This window comes from Adiantum capillus-veneris, chromosome 5, assembly GCF_014529385.1.
Source record: "Adiantum capillus-veneris isolate H3 chromosome 5, ASM1452938v2, whole genome shotgun sequence".
In the NCBI taxonomy this organism is placed as follows: Eukaryota; Viridiplantae; Streptophyta; class Polypodiopsida; order Polypodiales; family Pteridaceae; genus Adiantum; species Adiantum capillus-veneris.
The window spans coordinates 155,274,561-155,292,344 of NC_140935.1; the positions used below are offsets into that span (position 1 = coordinate 155,274,561).

At 44.8% G+C, this 17,784-nt stretch overlaps 1 protein-coding gene across 3 annotated transcripts in view; it reads left to right on the forward strand.

Annotated features, from left to right (window-relative positions):
- The window catches only part of LOC147458351 (protein GAMETE EXPRESSED 1-like), a 75,658-nt gene that overhangs the window by 12,455 nt on the left and 45,419 nt on the right, over nt 1-17,784 (forward strand). For all 3 annotated transcript variants that reach the window (XM_086513006.1, XM_086513005.1, XM_086513004.1), the window contains exons 2-4: nt 13,768-14,462; nt 14,773-15,013; nt 16,166-16,452. In XM_086513006.1, coding sequence (XP_086369132.1) covers nt 13,843-14,462; nt 14,773-15,013; nt 16,166-16,452 — 1,148 coding nt within the window. In that variant the 5' untranslated portion in view covers nt 13,768-13,842. The remainder of the gene's footprint in view (nt 1-13,767; nt 14,463-14,772; nt 15,014-16,165; nt 16,453-17,784) is intronic.

Here is a 17,784-nt window from a genome sequence, read left to right on the forward strand (position 1 = left end):
TCATTTTTTGGTGAAAGTGCCTTTTTTTTTATGTCTTAAAAACAGGGTCCATTATAAAAGGGGGGCCACCTAACTCATTCACTATTTTCACTTTTGCAACTCTTGAGCTCCTCCACTCTCTATCCACACCCCAGGTTAGACATGGATGCTGCCACAGCCTCTGCATCTGCACCCACATCCACCCCTTTGTCACGCTTCATCCTCTTCCTCGAGGACACCAAATACAAAGGGAAGTTGGACCTCACACCTTTTTTACTCGTCTCCCTGACCTTGACGCCACAGTTGCCCTTCACATGGATGCATTTGAGGAGATTTTTGCATTCATGGAGGAGCACATCATAAAATATTCTGTATCTATCTCCCCACATGCAGGGATTTGGGTGCCTTGCGATCTTTTGCGCTATATACACAAAGGTGATCGTCCATTCTCCAAGCGGTTGCAACGATTCCAAGAAATTGCAACCGATGCAGGCCATTACTTGGACGAGCAAGCCCCTGGGGTGTCAGCGCTCAAGAAGCGCAAGTTGGGGGTGGAGTACCTTTCTCGACTCGCAACATTTATCTTCTTGGTGAGCGAGGAACCTGATTTAGAGGAGCTCCGCTTACCACACCTTCAAGTTGGGTCCTTTATCAAGGACACCAAGGAGCAGTAGGTTATCCCCATGAACCCTGCAGCGGAAGGAAAAGCACACCGGCTCGAGTACCCTAGGGGTCTTGAGGAAGTGGTTGAGAAATCCATAGTTGCGGCTGGCCCTAGTGACACTCCAGTGCCACTACAACTGACAGATGTGGCAATCCCAGAGGTAGAAATCAGCCGCTTCTCCTCAATGTTAGTGGATGGGGAGGAGTATGTGTTCCTGCATGATTTGGAAAAAGCATTTGGCCAGCACATGGATGAATGCTTGAGCGTGCTATGCAATAGCAGCAAATGTCCCTTAGACAATACGCCAGATGCCCTAGAAAGCAAGCTCTTGCCAGATGGGGACTCTGTTGCTGACACTATTGCAGTTGTATGTGCGGAGGTCCTGGCAGCAGAGCAGTTGCACGTGGCTGATGAAGATTTCCAAGCTACCCAAGCCAAGGTTGAGGCTGCTAGGATGCCTATGCCATTATGCGACCTCCCATCTGATGATCCAAAGCTTGTATCTGTGGTGCATGGGAGCATTGACTTGGATGCAAAGGGCAACAGGGAGGAGGACGACAAGGAGCAGGAGGTAAACTGTATCCTAATTTTCATGTTACTATTTTATCCTTCATTGTCTTTTTTCTTTACCTTCATAGGTTTATGACAGGATGTTGTGGAGGTTGATGATTTTGCTGCAAGGACGGGTGGCAAGCGGACGGGCTTTGGACCTCAAGCTTCCCTTGCGCATTACCTAGGACAACTCCCCTTGGCGATGTGGCCATTATCCATAATGAATTTACTCCCCAAGCCCATTTTATGACTTGGTCGTTAAAAGCTTTGAGCAAGTTTTTGTGTTTGAGCACCATTGCTCAAACTGCGCATCAAGTGTTCCTAGTGCGTAGATCCCTTGTATGCACAGCGTTTGGCACTGGCTTTCGTGGTAAAGTGCTTGCCCAGATAGGGATACATGCTTCCATTGGCTCAACTGACCCAAATGCCATAGCGCAGTCTCTCTTGATTGGGGAGTTGCCTTACGCGCAAAAAAGGCGCCAGGAAATGGTCAAAAAAATTATGAACTCCTCAGATACATGATGTAAAATCACCGTGTTGGAAGGAATAAAAAATATTTGAAATTGTCTCTCTATATTGCAAATTCTTTTGAATCTGATTTGTCAATCTTGAAAATTGTTTCAATTGGTGATATGAATTGTTTTTTGATTGGTGACTTTGTTATTTCAAGTTCTGTATATAATTGCAGTCAATTTTAGTATATTTGTGCTTTTTAAGTACCCGAGGGGGTAGATTAGCCTATAAGGGGCAAAAAAATGCCTGGCCACAAGTGCGCGCAAATGGCCCATCCATCAGTTTTGGATGGGCCATTTGCGCGCCCTTGTGGCCAGGCATTTTTTTGCCCCTTATAAGCCAATCTACCCCCTAGGGTACTTAAAAAGCACAAATATACTACAATGGATTGGTTTTGCATCATTCATTTAAATGCACCCTTTTTATGGCAATTCCAACATATGTTCAGACTCAAGGACACTAGAAAAGCTGAAATCAATTATGAAATGAATTTTCCAGCACACTATCACCTGCTTTAGCTCTACCTAGTACACCCCTCCACCAAAAAGTCCAATTACATTGGACATTTGAAAAATCCAAATTAATGTTGCATAGACACTTGGTATCACAATATGTTATTTGTTTTGATATCCTATAAGGAATTCAAAGCTTGAAATGACCAAAAAAAGGTGTCCACAAGGATCCATATAAAATATTGATGCAAAACCAATAGGTTTTAGTAAATTTGTGCATTTTAAGTACCCTTGGGGGTAGATAAGCCTAAAAGGGGCAGAAAAAGGCCTGGCCACAAGGGCGCGCAAATGGCCCATCCATCAGTTTTGGATGGGCCATTTGCGCGCCCTTGTGGCCAGGCTTTTTTTGGCCCCTTATAGGCTTATCTACCCCCAAGGGTACTTAAAATGCACAAATTTACTGAAATTGACTGCAATTACATACAGAACTTGAAATTACAAAGATAATAGACAAAGTAGACACAACTGTTGATCATATTGTCATTGGAAAGTCAAATCATTACAAAGATAAGGGTGTGCAATACAAAAAGAGAAATAACTTCGGCTAATGCTCGAAGTCTCGTCGCAATCGACGTGCAAGCTGCTTATCTTTTGGTTGTATTGTCACTTGCTTTGCATGAATGGCGCATAGGTTGGTATCTTCCAACACCGAAATGATGTGGGCCTCTGCAGCTTCTTGAATAGCCTCTAGCGCTATTGCTTGCATTCTATACTGATTTCCATAGCTTTGAAGCACCTCCTTCACAGTGCGAGCAAAGGGGGCGCATCGAATCAAGAGCTCCGTCGTCTTCTGGTAGTGGCGGATTTCTGCAAATGCCCTTGCTATTTTTCGGCGCCGCTGCGGTTGTCTTGGGGGCACTTGCACATTTGCTGGCGGGCGGCGTTTAGGCTTCTTGAAAAACTTAGACTTGCGCCTATTTACATGCTTAGGGGCTGGTTCTGCAGCCTCTTCTGATTCTTCTTCTTCCCTTGGTTGCCAATCTTGTCGTGTGGGGAGAGCTCCCTAACCTTGAGGCAATGTCTTCCCCCCAACGGCCACCCGGTGTGTGCGCGGTATTTTTTCTCGCAGCCATGGTGGCTCACTCTCTGATTCGGTGTCTGTATGGACCACCCGAGTCCTGGATGGTCCTGCTTGTGATTGGGGGCGCGACGGCTGCTCCCTATCGGACTCTGATGTTTGTTGGCCCTCTGCTTCTCTCCAGCGTTGGGCACGTTGCTTCATTCTCTTTCTAGGTGTTATATCTTGAGGAGGTGGAGATTCAACAGTCCTTGATGACTCTCGTGCCCTACCACCATGCCCACTATCAGAAGAGTTCCTAGAACGGCCAGGTGTTCGTGGCCGTTTTCTTGTGCCTTTAAGCCATGACGGCTTCTCACATCCTTGGAGGGTGTTTTTGTTGGCAGGCGGATGCTCTTTCGCGGTTTGTTTGGTGCGCGCCATTTCATTGGTAAGAGCTCACCTGTTCTTAAGAAATGAGTGATTTATGAGAGCATGCAATATTTATAAGGGCCCATTTAAAAAGGGCCCTGTTCACACTAATTTTTTTAAAAGAAGTATTATTTTTTAAATAAACATGTCGCTAAGAGTTGGACCCTGTGTTCACGTTTAGTGACTCGCGTAGTATCCACTTTGATCCTTGTCGCACTCTGCATCGCCGCCATGCAGCATGCTCGGTGGGACCTTGCGACATTTGCCACTTGTTGCTATGCTCTTGACGACTCCATTTGCGCACTTCAATAGCAATCTTGGATTGTCGCGCACGCTCCATTGTGAGCTTACGAGCAAATGTTGTGCGAAAAAACCAGTTGAACATCTCCTCCAAATAATTGGATTGCACCATTCCACCACCATGTCGAGTATTTTTGAAGTACACTCCCCTTGCTCGATAATGGGACTTCTCCATGCCTTGAGTGCTAAAAATTTCAAGCGATCCATACTTGTGCATAAAAAATGCACCATGCGTAAACAAGATATGCTATTCACATGAGTAAACGATCCACATTATTAAATAAAAACAATCCTTAGTAATGAATACACCATGAATGACTTACCATGTAATGTGTGATGTTATTTTCACCCCAAGAAAGGGTGAAGACCTTGGTAAAATCCGCCAAAGCTTCTTGAAATGATTGACGTTGTTCTTCTGTTGTGCTGTTAAGTCCCATAAGCTTGACCATTTTATCAAAATGGGCCCAAACTTGCTTGCGCTTGTTTGCAATCTCGCCATTTGAATCATTGTCAGTAGTAGCTTTGCATAACTCGTTCCAAAGCTCCCAAAGGTTACCTGTCTGCTGGTTGGAGTTGTTTTGAGCCTCATATCGACTTGGATTTCCTTGGGAAACTCTCTTCAAAAAGTGTCTAGCTTTTTGTCCACTCATTGACACTTGTTGAGCAATTTCATGGGCCTCCCCTGTGTTCTTTGCAGCAACTATAGACACATTTCCACCGTGACAGCCAATGGAATTCAAGAGTACCTCTACTCTTTCGATCGCTTCCTGGGACTTTTCCAACGGTTTCATTGTGAAAGCATAGTCAATGTGGAGCTTCAATAGCCTATCAAAAATACGCATGAATGCGTGTAATGTACAAAAATGTACATTCGATAGAGGAAATCGAAAGATTGGATTCCAAGCGTGGTCCTTTTGATCACGGTCTGGGGCATTGAGCATGGGACATCTCAGAATAGACGCTTCCCATTCTCTACCTTCATCTCCGACATCACGACAATCTAACCCTTGTTCTCCATGCCCTTGCCATGGAAGCATGTAACCGGCCTTTGCAGTGCTCTTATGTGATTTTTGTCCATTAGGTTTGTACCCTCGAGTGCAAAATGGACAAGGCATGAGAGAAGAAGCCCCTTGTTTGCAGCCAAGCAAACACTTTATGGTCTTCAAATCCCCACCTAAGTGCCACTCCACATCATAACTACCAAAGCCCTCAATCTCTAACTTCTGACCTGCAATTTGGGAGTGTATTACTTCTGTGATCCATGGAGTTCTCTCAAAAATCCATGAAAGTACTCCATTGGTCTCTTTGGGCACCTCAATAGCACCCAACCACCAAATGTCCTTCTCTGATTGCACGCTAAAAGATAGGGTGGGATATGGCTCGACTGAATCTCTTCGCTTGGTTTGCAGAAGGGCCTCGTTCATTAGAGTGACACTTAGCCTCTCTAACCTTCGGCCTTTCACTATTTGACACTCATCGAGTTTCAGCACAAAAGCGACTTTTGTGCCAAGCACTACAAAATAAATAGTGCTAAGACCTTAAACTTCAGCGTCTATGATAAGAATAATACCAAAGAAAAAAGTAAAGTGTGTCACCTTCTTCAGGTAACTCGTAAAATCTAAGCATGGCTTCTTGAAGTCTTCTAAGATCCACGAAAATATTGTTCCACATTGTGTAAGGAAAGCCCTTCTCCGAAGGTCTTATATATTGTTTCTTACCTTTTCCCCTTGTCTTTGTTGCGCACGAAGCATAAAGGGAAGTTGGCATTGTGTCCTCAATGTGTAGGTATGTCCCAATGCGGGAGAACACATCTTCGTTTGTGGCCTTCTTTGCGAGCTTGACCTTGTGAGGAACGGGAAATAGGTTTTCCACAATGCCATGTTCTTTGAGGGCATCCTTTAGGAGTTGAAAAATAGCCTGATAGGCTTTGGTGCTGATTCCAGCCTCATCACAAACTTGTTGAACATCATCATCACTAACCACATTTCTTAATTTACGCATAAGGTCCTTGGTGACTGCATCCTTAATGTGCTTACCTCCAGGTGATTGTAAGGTAGAAATCACGTCCTCGGTATTGAGACAACTAGTGAGAAGGTTGACTCGATTATCTTGGCTTGTTCCACCGCATGCCTCCTGGATGAAGTTTCTGGCAACAAATAAACATAAATGTTAGAAAATAGTGTGAAGTAAGAATGCATCATGGAAGTAAAGACCAAATCACCTTGTGGCTGTAACTCGTCGTTTGCGTGCTCCTCCGGAATGTGCAAAAGTTTCAATGGATGAATACGGGCGTTTGCGTTCCCTTGCACCGAGGGGTGTTTCTTTCAAGTATGTGATAGTGTTGGTAAGCTTCTGGATGTGGGACTCATTTTCTTGCATTTGTTGTTCAAGACTTTTAACTACCCTCTCCGAAGAGGCAACACTCTCTTGTAATGCCGTCGTCTTGAGGTGAAGAGCTTGACATTCGTGCATCCACATATGCAAAGAAGCACCTGCACCCATACACAGCCGCTTGCAATAGCCTAACAAGCCTGCTTCTCCCCTCCCAAGAAATTGAAGAAATGTGAAAAGGCTATTAAACGGTGGATGGAAGCGGCTTATAGGATCGTAAGGGTACAAATGGCCATCCACTCAAATGTCAACATTGGTCTCACAAGCGGTGCGACGTTCTTGTGATGACCTTTGATCACCCTCACTAGTGGTCTTCTGTGCAAATGCCGTGGGTAAGCGAATATGTATGCTTTTGGTGTGCGGAGTACGTGGTGGTGGAAGCAAACCATTTGTGATGTCCGTGAGCACCATGGAAGCTGTTGCGTGAGGAAGCAAATGATGAAAAGATAGAGGAGGAAGGGTAGAGAGGCCGAGCAAGATGGGAGGAGAGAAGGAGGGAGGGGGGGGGGAGGGAGAGATTGGGGAGGAGGAGGAAGGTAGGGGCAGAGAGGGAGAGGAGAGGGAGAGGTAGAGAGGAGGGAGGAGGGAGGAGGAGGAGAGAACAAAATGTTTATTACTTTTTGGGGGAAAAGATTTTTGAAAAAATGGACTTTCTAAGCTTCTGGATTAAAAAATGGGTCAAAAAATGATTTTTGGATATGTATATATGTTGGGAGGGAGTTTTAAGTAAAAAACAAATAAAAATGAATTTTTTTTTAAAAAGTCAAATTTTGACTCTTTTTGACCCACGGAATTGCTGATGTGGACACACCCCTATGCTTCCTTCACTTTAAAAAAAGCTAGAGAGAGAAAGCAACCCTTTAGTCCCACATCCTGCATTTGTCTAAAAAAAAGGCTAGAAAAGCCTACTCAAAACTACCTTCTTCAATGCCCTTGCCCCCTAAACCCCACACAACATTAGCCTTAATCCCTAAAAATTAGGATTCCTTACAAGGCCCATGCAAGGTTCATATTTCTCCTAATGTGCTCATCCCTTCGAGCTATATGTATCAGAGACTGTAGCTCCATCCTGAATAAGACTTCCACTCCTGAACCTCGTCCTCTGCACTCTGATCGAGTCTCCTATTTGCAAGTTGTCTCCCATTTGTATCCGCTCACATGGGGCATGGACTGTCCCGGGGCTTGATGCGTCTCAGAGTAGAAAATGATGTCTCTCCTTGTGAAACTATCCTCAAAGGCCCCTACATCAAGGCGCAAAAATCCATTACAATTCCATGTAGCCACTCTGAGTGTGGTCCCACAGGTCTCGCGCCGTCATGCTGGGCGCTTCTCTAGAATAACCACTCGTCCATTCCTGTAGAAGGCCACTTTCCCCTTCTCTTGAGCTGTCATCTCAGGCATAACTTCTTTCATATGAGCAAGCTGTGTGAGTGTGAGGTCATCTCCAAGGAATATGCCCATTTTTAGTGTAGGACGCTTCTTCAAGAAGTCCTTTGCCTCCATGGATGGGAAGCGCATGATTAGAGCTCTTTCTTTTGAAGTCTCCCCATTTCCTTGTGTCTGCTTCCCTACCCTCCATGCCTTCGTATGAGTAGCCTCACTACCCATCATGCGGAGAAGTTCTTTGACTTCCCTTCCACATCATCTCGGTCTTTTAGACCGGGTATTCGTATGTGCAAAGCTCTAGTCTTCCTTTGCTGCTCTTCTTCTAAAGTCATGTTGATGATTGTAGGAGTGGGGATAGACGTGGTTTCTTTCTCTTTCCCTTTCTTAGCGACTTCTATCCATTTCTCGGCCTCATCCTCCTTCTGTGTCTTCGTGATTACATCCACCCACAAAGACGTCTTGGTCCCATTCTGTTTCTGTTCCTCTTTGATCATCCGTACCTGTTCCTTGATGACCTCGATTTTCTCTATCACCGAGGGCTGGAATTCACCTTTCTCTAGTCCATTGAGCAAGCTCTCGCTTGAGGGCTGGGACCTCTTCTTTGAGTGCTTGTGAATCCGCCTTAAGTGCTTGTATCACTACGTGCAGGTCCTCTTTCTCCTTCCATTGTGTGCCTTCGTTGAGGAACATTTGAAGAAGGTTGGCATTCTCCTTCCACCATCTTTCCATCTTTGCTTTCCATTCCTTCATCTCCCTTTTCACTTGTGTTATCCGCTTGTTTGTAAGCATGAAGGTCGCCTTCGTACGGGACTTGCAAACCGGTGAAGCGCTCATGACCTCCATCGTAACGGCTACCGTGCACAGACTAGCAGGGCTGCGCGAACCAACAAGTCTGTTGTTGTGTGCCGCCTTATTACTGCCAATTGCCAGAGCAGAGACAATCCCAGCTACGAGTCTCCAATCTGGCGATGGTCCCAAAGTATCACAAATGCAAAGGAGCAACAAACCTGTGCAACCGATGGAGATGATGTCCTAAAGAGATGCGTTGCGACCCCTTTTGTGTAATAGAGCCAAAAAGGGGACTCAATTCGCCCTGTCCTTGCCAATTTTGCAGCTTTAATGGAGACCTTCGTTAAGAGCAATTTCCTTTTCACTTGCGCTCAAAATACAGGCCTTCCTGGGCTTCCCTCTGCAAAATGCAGCGTCTCCCTTTTTTGAACAAGATTCTTCTTTTATTGAGAGAAGAAGAAGAGGATTTTAACGTCGTAGGATTTTAGAGAGAGAGAGACTCTAAAACAACCAAAAAATACAAGAAACCCTAAAAAACAGCAAGAAACAATTGTGAAACCCTAAGAAACAGGAAAAATCGGCTTTAAAACCCTTGAAAACATCAAAAGCCAATGGCAAAACCCTAAAAAACAGCAAGAAATAGTGAGACGAATCACTAAAAGACGGCCAAAAAAAAAAAGTTTCAAAACTTCGAAAACAGCAAAAAAACCCTAGAAACAATTTCGAAACCCTAAAAACAGTGAGAGTTCAAACCCATGAAAGAGAGAGAGAGAGAGAGAGAGAGAGAGAGAGAGAGAGAGAGTCACACAAGCGGCAACAAGTTGCATGGGAGAAAGGAGAGTGTGGCGTTTCATGCAAAGAGAGCGTCCACTTTGTGTTTTAGCGCTTGTTTGAATATGAGAGAGAGAGAGAGAGAGAGGATATGAAAATGAAATGAAATGTTATATTAAACGTCTTCAAAAGGCCAAAATGACTTATGAGATCAAACGGATACAATCTTGGTGGATCTAATACAATATCTGGGTATGTAACAAACTTGTACACTCCAAGTCAAGAATCTACCGCGACACAGCACAAATTCACTTCAAAACGGTTCACAGTTGATTTGACACGGCCCGGCGGAGTTCCGTGCCAAGAGGTATTGGCCCCAAAGACTGGCGCCCCTTTCGGTATTTCTTTTTATTTTAATCTTCGAGCAAAGTACAAGGGTTGTTAAAAACAGAGTCCCAAAAGCTACCAATTTAAAAGCATACAAAATAAAGGAAATTGCGTAGAATTTCAGCCAGCCTTGCGTAGAGTTTTTACTGCTTTTCTTTCCTCAACGCAAAAGCTGCAATTTCGTACAGCAGTGCCACATCAGCAGTCCGTACTTCTGTCCACGTTTTCCGGGGGATCCGTACATTGCTGCCACGTCAGCCCTAACAACGGATTTTCCGGACATCACTGCCATGTCATCATTTCAGCCGCATGTGAAGGGCCCGTTCCCGGGGGGTGTGTGGATATGTCCTCTGCTGCCCCACATTGTCCAGACACGTCACCAATTTGTGACAGGGTACAAAAATAAAATGAAGTAAAATCTTAACTGGGAGATGTGAATTAAGCAGCTAACTGGAACTGTGTAGGATATGAGTAGGGGGGTGAAAGTAGTGACTGGGGGCTAATACAACACAATGTGGGTGCGCGTGTGGGAATATAATGGGTGAGAGCTGAGTGTACAACTTCAAAAGAGCTAAATCATAGGAGATCCATCCTCGGTCGTTGGCGGATCTTATCAATCTCCTCCATGGGTTAGCAGTCTGACCGGGCGTCGTGCATCTCGGGCCAAAGTGATCCAAATCCTCTGATGCAACCTTCGTTGATGCTGTGTAGTCCTCCGCAGTCGTGGGCATCGGGATCTCTCTAGCTCGGTTGCTCGATCGATCAATGTGCCTCTGGTGTGAGGAGAGCGTGAGCTTGCTGTGGTAGTTGCTCCTCCAACTGCCCAATGTCCGCTTTAAAGAAGTGTATGATCCGTCTCTGAGACTGGCTAGCCTCTCCTCTTATCAAAAACAGACCCAGACATCTCTGGTCCTCATACCCATGACTCTAGAGAGTGGTCCAAAGCCCTCTCTGAACAAGCAGTGAAAGCGGCCTTGTATCTCATAGTAAACTGGGCAGGGCTCCATGTGACATACGGGATATGCCCTGGCCTTTGCTAGTACTCCGTTGTATCTACCAGTCTTGATCCGAAGCAAGTGTGAAGATGTGCGTATCTAGCCAGTAGCACATCGTATCCCATGAGATAAGTGGGTGTCTATGTATCTGGGCCTCATCACAAAACCATTCTCAGTAAGCTGGAGAGATGCTCTCTATAGAAAGCCATCTTCGTGCCCAACTCCTGTGCCGACTGTATCCAAGTCCTAGTATCTAACTGAGTCAGGTCCTGGCGGGTGAGCCTGGTGATCTCGGACTGTGTAAGAGTCAGAGAGGGTGCATCAAATGAGTACTGGAAGGGGGGTAATCTGTCCATGCTGAACCCATGTACCTGAAACCATGATGTCATCTCCCCATACCAGCATGTTGTGTCTCCATGCAAAGCTAACTGTCGAGAGGACTGAAGTGCTAGGCGGGCATATCTGTCTTTGGGGAGGTCCCACAAGTGCTGTATAAAGGAGACTGATATGGTAAGTGCCTCGGACCTCAATCACTAGTGGGGGGCAGCTAGCTATGCTCGAATAATGTCATGTGGTACTGAAGCCTTGGCTCTAATAAGCTGCAAGATCATAGAGACCATCAGTGCGACCCGACCTCCCGTGATGGTCCAATGAAGGCCCCATAGCTGAACTCCTTAGAGCAATGTGGAAGCCACCAGACTCCAGAGTGTCGAAAAGGCAGCATCGAAATATGCTACGTCAGCACGTGCATAGCCATTGTCACATCTCAGCTGTGCGGGCTTGTGTTTGGAGCACCAATCGGTTTCAGACTTTCAGTGGTATCTGAGCTCAGCCAATTGTTATTTAGGGGGGCAATCCATATTCCAGTGTAATCGGCTTGGACACTCCAAGCGAGAAATCAATAGCAACACACGAGCAGAAACTTCATAATCACTGACCTTCAATAGAAAGAGAGAGATAGAGAGAGTCAACACGGCCTGGCGGAGTTCCATGCCCAGAGGTATTGGCTCCAAAGACTGGCGGCTCTTTCCGTATTTCTTTTTATATTAACCTTTGAACAATGTACAACTCCCGCGGGTGCTCGCTCTCAGAGCTGCATCTAGATGCTCTACAGAGTGAGCCCTTGGGTCACTTATAAAGATTTACAAGGATTGCTAAAAGCCCCCAAAAGCATTAAAATTAAAAGCAACGTGGCCCAAAAGCTTTATGGGCTAAAATCAGTTAACAAAAAGCAGTTAGCACCAATTGCAGAAATCCATACAGCCAGGCCACGTCAGCACCAGCATAATACGCGGAATTCCGTAGGTTCTGCCACGTCAACAGGCCAACATAAATTACAGGATTCCGTACAACCGCCCCACGTCAGCCAGTCAGCATAAATGCCGGGAATCCATACGGTCTGCCACGTCACCCACGCGTGCATGTGTGTGTGTGTGTGTGTGTGTGTGTGTGTGTCCGAGCACTACCACGTCATCAATTTGTGACATCCAGTCCAGTTAGAGCGGAGTAGATTTGAAGCATGGGCTCAATTCTCAACACGATTATGGGAAGGAAGTGTATGACAAAGTGGAAGTCAGGAGGAAGTGGGTGAAGAGCATACGGCGGTTTTCCTACATGTTCTGGTTTGGCAAGCAATACTCTTGGTCTGAAGCCAATGGGTATTGTGCTCTGAGAGCAACTGTTAGGATTATAGATAGGGACTTTTGTGAGAGTATGGTATCATAGAATGATGATATGGCAGTTTCCCACTGTAGAGCAAGAAGACCAGGTTATCAGCTGCATTTGCATTGCCATGTCAGCATCTGGGCTTGTACAGCTCTGTCCAACATTTGTATAATGCTCCATTTGGTGTGGTAGCACGTGGATCAGATACAAAGAGGAAAAGAGAGATATTTTCTATGTCTTCAAAGGAAAAGCGGATTTTTTTTTCTAGCGCAACAGTGTTCGGGAAAAATGTGTCTCAGCTTGATAGCATGCCGTTTGGGAAATCCCTTGCATCGTTTGGAAGCAATGATCGGGAAAAATGTATCTCAGTTTGAATATCGTGCCGTTTCCAATTTCAAAAATTTCGGTTGAGGGCAAGGGAAAAAGGAAAAATTCCAAAAAATAGTGTAAAAACCCAAAATATACCCCTAATTTTCTAAAATTTCATCTGATTTCATCTTGGCAAACAGGAGGAAAGGAAATTTGTATGGTTGGAAAAATAATTTTTCTCGAACACTGCTTGGAAATGAAAAAGCGAGGAGGTATGGCGCGTGGAGGGGAGAGAGAGAGAGAAATGCCAGAAATGGGATGCATCATGCAGATCGAGGGAGATTCAACCGACACTGACGCGAAGATTTGTTTTTTTTGCTGTCGATTGCAGACTCACGATGTTGTGGGTTACATGAGAGGCTAGGCTCTCTCTCTCTTTCTCTCTCTGTCCCTCTCTCTCTCTCTCTCTCTCATCCATTCAAGAGATGCTGGGTAAGCACAGGGGCAAGTGAAAGCAAAGGGGGTGAGGGAGAAGGAGATGGAGACGAGCAACTTGCGAAGCTGCTGCAAGAGAGAGGGGCTTGGAATGCTTTCATGAACAACGCGAGGACTGCTTCTCGAAGACGCAGAGAGACAGCGGTGGACAATGAACGAGGGCAAGGGGTGGAGGGGGATGGATTGGACCAATGCTCTCTCTCTCTCTCTCTCTCTCTCTCTCTCTCTCTCTCTCTCCGTCTCTCCGAGCACAAGCAGAACGGGACGAGGGCGATGGCGATTATTAAAGCCATGTTCAGCTCAGCATGGGTAGTGTCAGAGCCGCTGCGGGTTATGGAGATGGGGAGATAGACACAGTGTGCATGCCCCCTTGGGGGGTTGCTGACATGGCAAGGGACTTTCGCCCTTGAATTCTTGATTCCAAAAGGAATCTTCCATTCAAATTAATTAATGGAAGTGAAGGTAGACCCAGTAGTAGTGAAAGAATATGTTGTTCTTGTAAAAGTAGAGTACTATCCTTGGCATTGTGGTACAGTAATTAATAGATATTTTGACTTCTATAATTTTGTGGAATGGATTTCTTGATTTGCTTGCCACTTACATTTTCCACACTATTTGATAACATTGCAGATTCAAGTGTTGGTCAATTTTGCAGCTGCAATAAAGACTAAAGCTTTTCTTTAGAGGAGTGAAAGTGGCTTGAAGATGGAGATGAGGAGAGGCAATGTGGTGGAAGCGTTGTTGATCACAGTGATGCTTTTTTTTATGGTGATAGAAAAGGGGGAGGCTTTGGGATGGCCATGGGGAGGCTCATCATCATCTCAAGATAGCCAGAGCAACCACAGGCAAAAGAAAAGTGGAGGTAATTGGAATGTAGGTGATAGTGGTGGCCGGCGAAGAAACACAGAAAGGCAGGGGAGGGCTACCTTTGAGACCGTAAAAGAGAGTTTGTATCAGACGCATCGGCCTCTGATACAAGAAGCACAACAAATGCTATCGTTGCGTGCATCATCAAGCTATGTCAAGAAAAGCAATGGTGGAGGAGGTGATGAAGAAGGGGAGTACCGATTGCAGCCCTCATGTTGGCAAAGTGCTTATCGCAAGCTCTTCTCAAGTTGCAAAGAAATCCTTCGGGACGAAGACAAGAAATGCAGGCTTGCTTTTGAATTCACGCATTGCTTCCTCGCCATGACCGGCTGGCCCCCTCCCCCGCCTTGTCCCGAGTCCGTGCCCATCATATCTTGCACTGAGAAATTTGACAGGCACACCCATGAAGTCTATCTCGCCTTCTTTGTGGATTCCCTTGCCATGTGCCATCACCTTCAGTAAGCAGTTATTGTTGCTGTATAGTATTATAACATGCATGTATGGAGCATGCCTGAATATGCAGGGAGACATATAGACATGGATACTTAAGGTAGATGTCAATGAGCATATGTACATTGTGTTACGTACACATCCATGTGTGTTGTCATTCATAGACAATTAGCCTTGCTTACAAGATGAGGGTTTAGGGTTTAGGGTTTAAAACTTGGAGACATACATAGGTGGAGATGTTTGTTGCTTCAGAGTAGATCTATCGCGTACATTGCTAGTTGGCAACTTTTAACTTAGTTGTCTCTTTGTACATTTCAGGAGTGAAGCCTTTCAACAAGAGACTGATGAAATGATTAATGAGCTCAAGCACTCTGGGCATTGGATATTAGATAGGATGAAGGAGGTAGAGGGGTTGTCCCATCAAATACTTGATGACACACTTGAGCAATCGGAAAAATTGCAAGAAAAGCTTTCCACTGTGGAAGCCCATTCAGAGATGCTGCTCGAGCAGCGTAGTGAGCTTGAGGAATTGCTCAACACGACATTGGGCACTGTGGAGGTGCAAAATTGCTTCACCTACATTGATACATGCATTCCCTCAACACATGTACTAAAATCCAATGTTCTATAGCAAAAGCAAGGGCCTAAGCTTAGCGAGAGAGTAAAAAAAAAAGGTAAAAAAGGCATGCACAAATAAGGTTCGGACAATACTAATGCAAAACATTAAGAAGGTACTTGGGATTGTAACTTGAGGATTACTAGATAACCTAGTTCAAGTCTTCATATACCTTCTACCACATCATACTACACGCAGAATTTTCCCTTTTTTTTTTCCCCAAAGCTCAAGTCGTTGATCTGTACTAATTTTAATCACCAATTGCTACGAAACCCATGACCAGTTGCTAACTATCGGCAAAACCCTAGTGCCATTCAAAGCGATAAAAAACAATCCATGCAATGTTTACTTGTTTAGCATCTTAACAAGTAAAGAGAGCCTCATGAAAGAATTCAAGACATTGAGAAGTCTCTCTCTGTCTCTCTCTCTCTCTCTCTCTCTCTCTCTCTCTCCTTAGATTGATTGATATAATTCTATCCATACATAAACATCTACATTTATATCTATCTATCTTGTATATGTGACTCGTTGTTAGATAGATCTTCATTCCTTCTCTTCTTTTGCTCCGCTCTATTGCTGGCACAATTGGTTCCTTAATCCTTTTGTTTTCCTTATCTAGGAAGGGTAAGGACTCTTGAGAATTGGTTGAGAATTGGCTGTCTTTTCCTTCCAACTTTTTGTTTGCAACCCGTCCTAACAACTATTGAGAAATGGTTTTCTTGCAAAGGTAGTGTGTATATGTTTGTGGATTGAGAGAGAGAGAACACTTGAACTCGAGACCAATTATATGAGAGAGAGAGAGAGAGAGAGAGAGAGAGAGAGAGGCCCCTCTTGAACATTACATAAGAAATAAGACAACAATTTGTTTACCAGCATTAACTTTGTCATGTAACTAATGTGTTCAGGCTGACCAACTGTCCACCCTATAACCCTCATGTAAGACAAAAAGAAGCAATCAAATCATCAAATAAATCTGTGTGTGTGTGTGTGTGTGTGTGTGTGTGTGTGTGTGTGTGTGTGTGTGTGTGAGAGAGAGAGAGAGAGAGAGAGAGAGAGAGAGAGAGAGAGAGAGAGAGAGAGTATTGCTGAATGCAGGCGGTGTACAGCAACTCGGATGAGGTGATGCAGATGCAGAGGGAGCTGAAAGGCATGCACAAGGACATGAACACTACGCTGCTTGCAGGTTTCAAAGAGCTAGACCACGCAGCAAAGCACACCCATCAGCAGCTCCACGACATCTCACAAGGACAGCACGAGATTGCACGGCAGCAGGTCCACCTTGCTGATACCCTTGCACAAAACATTCAGCGACTGAAGGAGAGCGCCCTTCACAGCTTGGATGAGCTGAAACTCTCCCAAGTTGTGGCCATGGAGGAGACAAGGTAGCTGACACTTTTTTCTCTCATTTTTCAATGGATGCATTTTATTAAATGCTTGGAGCAGGGTATTGGTCTAGTTGCTTCTGCAATATGAGATAGTGCTTTAGGGTATTTGTAGTACTGTATTCTTTTTATTTTTTTGTAATAACATCTCTCTGCTCATTCATGTTGAGAAGAAGAAGAAGAGAATTTTAACGTTGTAGGAAACTATCCCCAGAGACCTTAAAGAGAGAGAGAGAGACAGAGAGAGAGAGATGAAATGACATGTTATATTAACGTCTTCAAAATGTCAAATGACCTACGAGACCAAATGTTAAATCATGTGTGACTCTAGTACAATGTCTGGGAACATAAAAATAAAAAAAACAAATGAGGATACCTAGAGTGGGTAGGTATGTAAGCCTATCCTACATCCTCATCAGCAGCATCGCATAATACATCATCTCAAAATATATGGCGAGGGGTACAATCACATGAGGGCTACAATGATGATCATCCCATGAACTCTCTCATCGGCAGTATGGCCTCAATGTCCTCCATAGTCAGCTCTCTCGAGGGGAGTTGCTCAATGTCGCTCAAAGATGCTCTGTAGCCTTCGATGCTATAGTCATCCACGATATGAAAATCCTCGCATCCTCGGGTGTCCTGAGCAGCCAAGCTGGATGGCTCGATCAAGAAGGATGCCCCAATGAGGCTGTAATTGGGTAACCTGTGGTGGGCCATACTGAGTAGTCCCTCTGTAAAGAGAAGTGATCTGCCTTTGTATGGGTCCTCTATGTGTAAGGTCCTCTGCTCCTAAGATGAGATGCGTAGCTGACCAATAACACATCTAATGCAATGAGATAGGTGGGTGTCCACTTACCTTGGGTGTGACAATCCACCTCACCACCAAAGATGGATAAAGCTTTTGGAATGTTTGTGTAGGCTACTTGAGGCCAATTCAAGATTCTATACCATCCTCATGATTCATTGAGTATCTTGTGGTTGTATGGCTGTTTTCCCCATGATGTCATTGGATATCTTTCAGGGTTTTCCCCATAGTTCTTGTATATTTGCCTGCAGTGGAATTTCATGTAATGCGAAGTATAAAAGGGCCACTCTATTACAAAATAGTGAATCTGATACCATGTCTGGGTACAAAAGAACTAGAACAAAAATACTACTGCTACAAGCTGGAACTGTGTGGATGTGACAGGTAATACAATAGGTACCCAATAAACTGGATGTAACAATGTGTGAAACAATGACAGGGGGGAGAAATGGTGAGGACCCATCCTCATGTGCACTCTGGGTGTTGAGATAGTATAGCTCGAATCCTCTGTTGTAGTCTTCGTC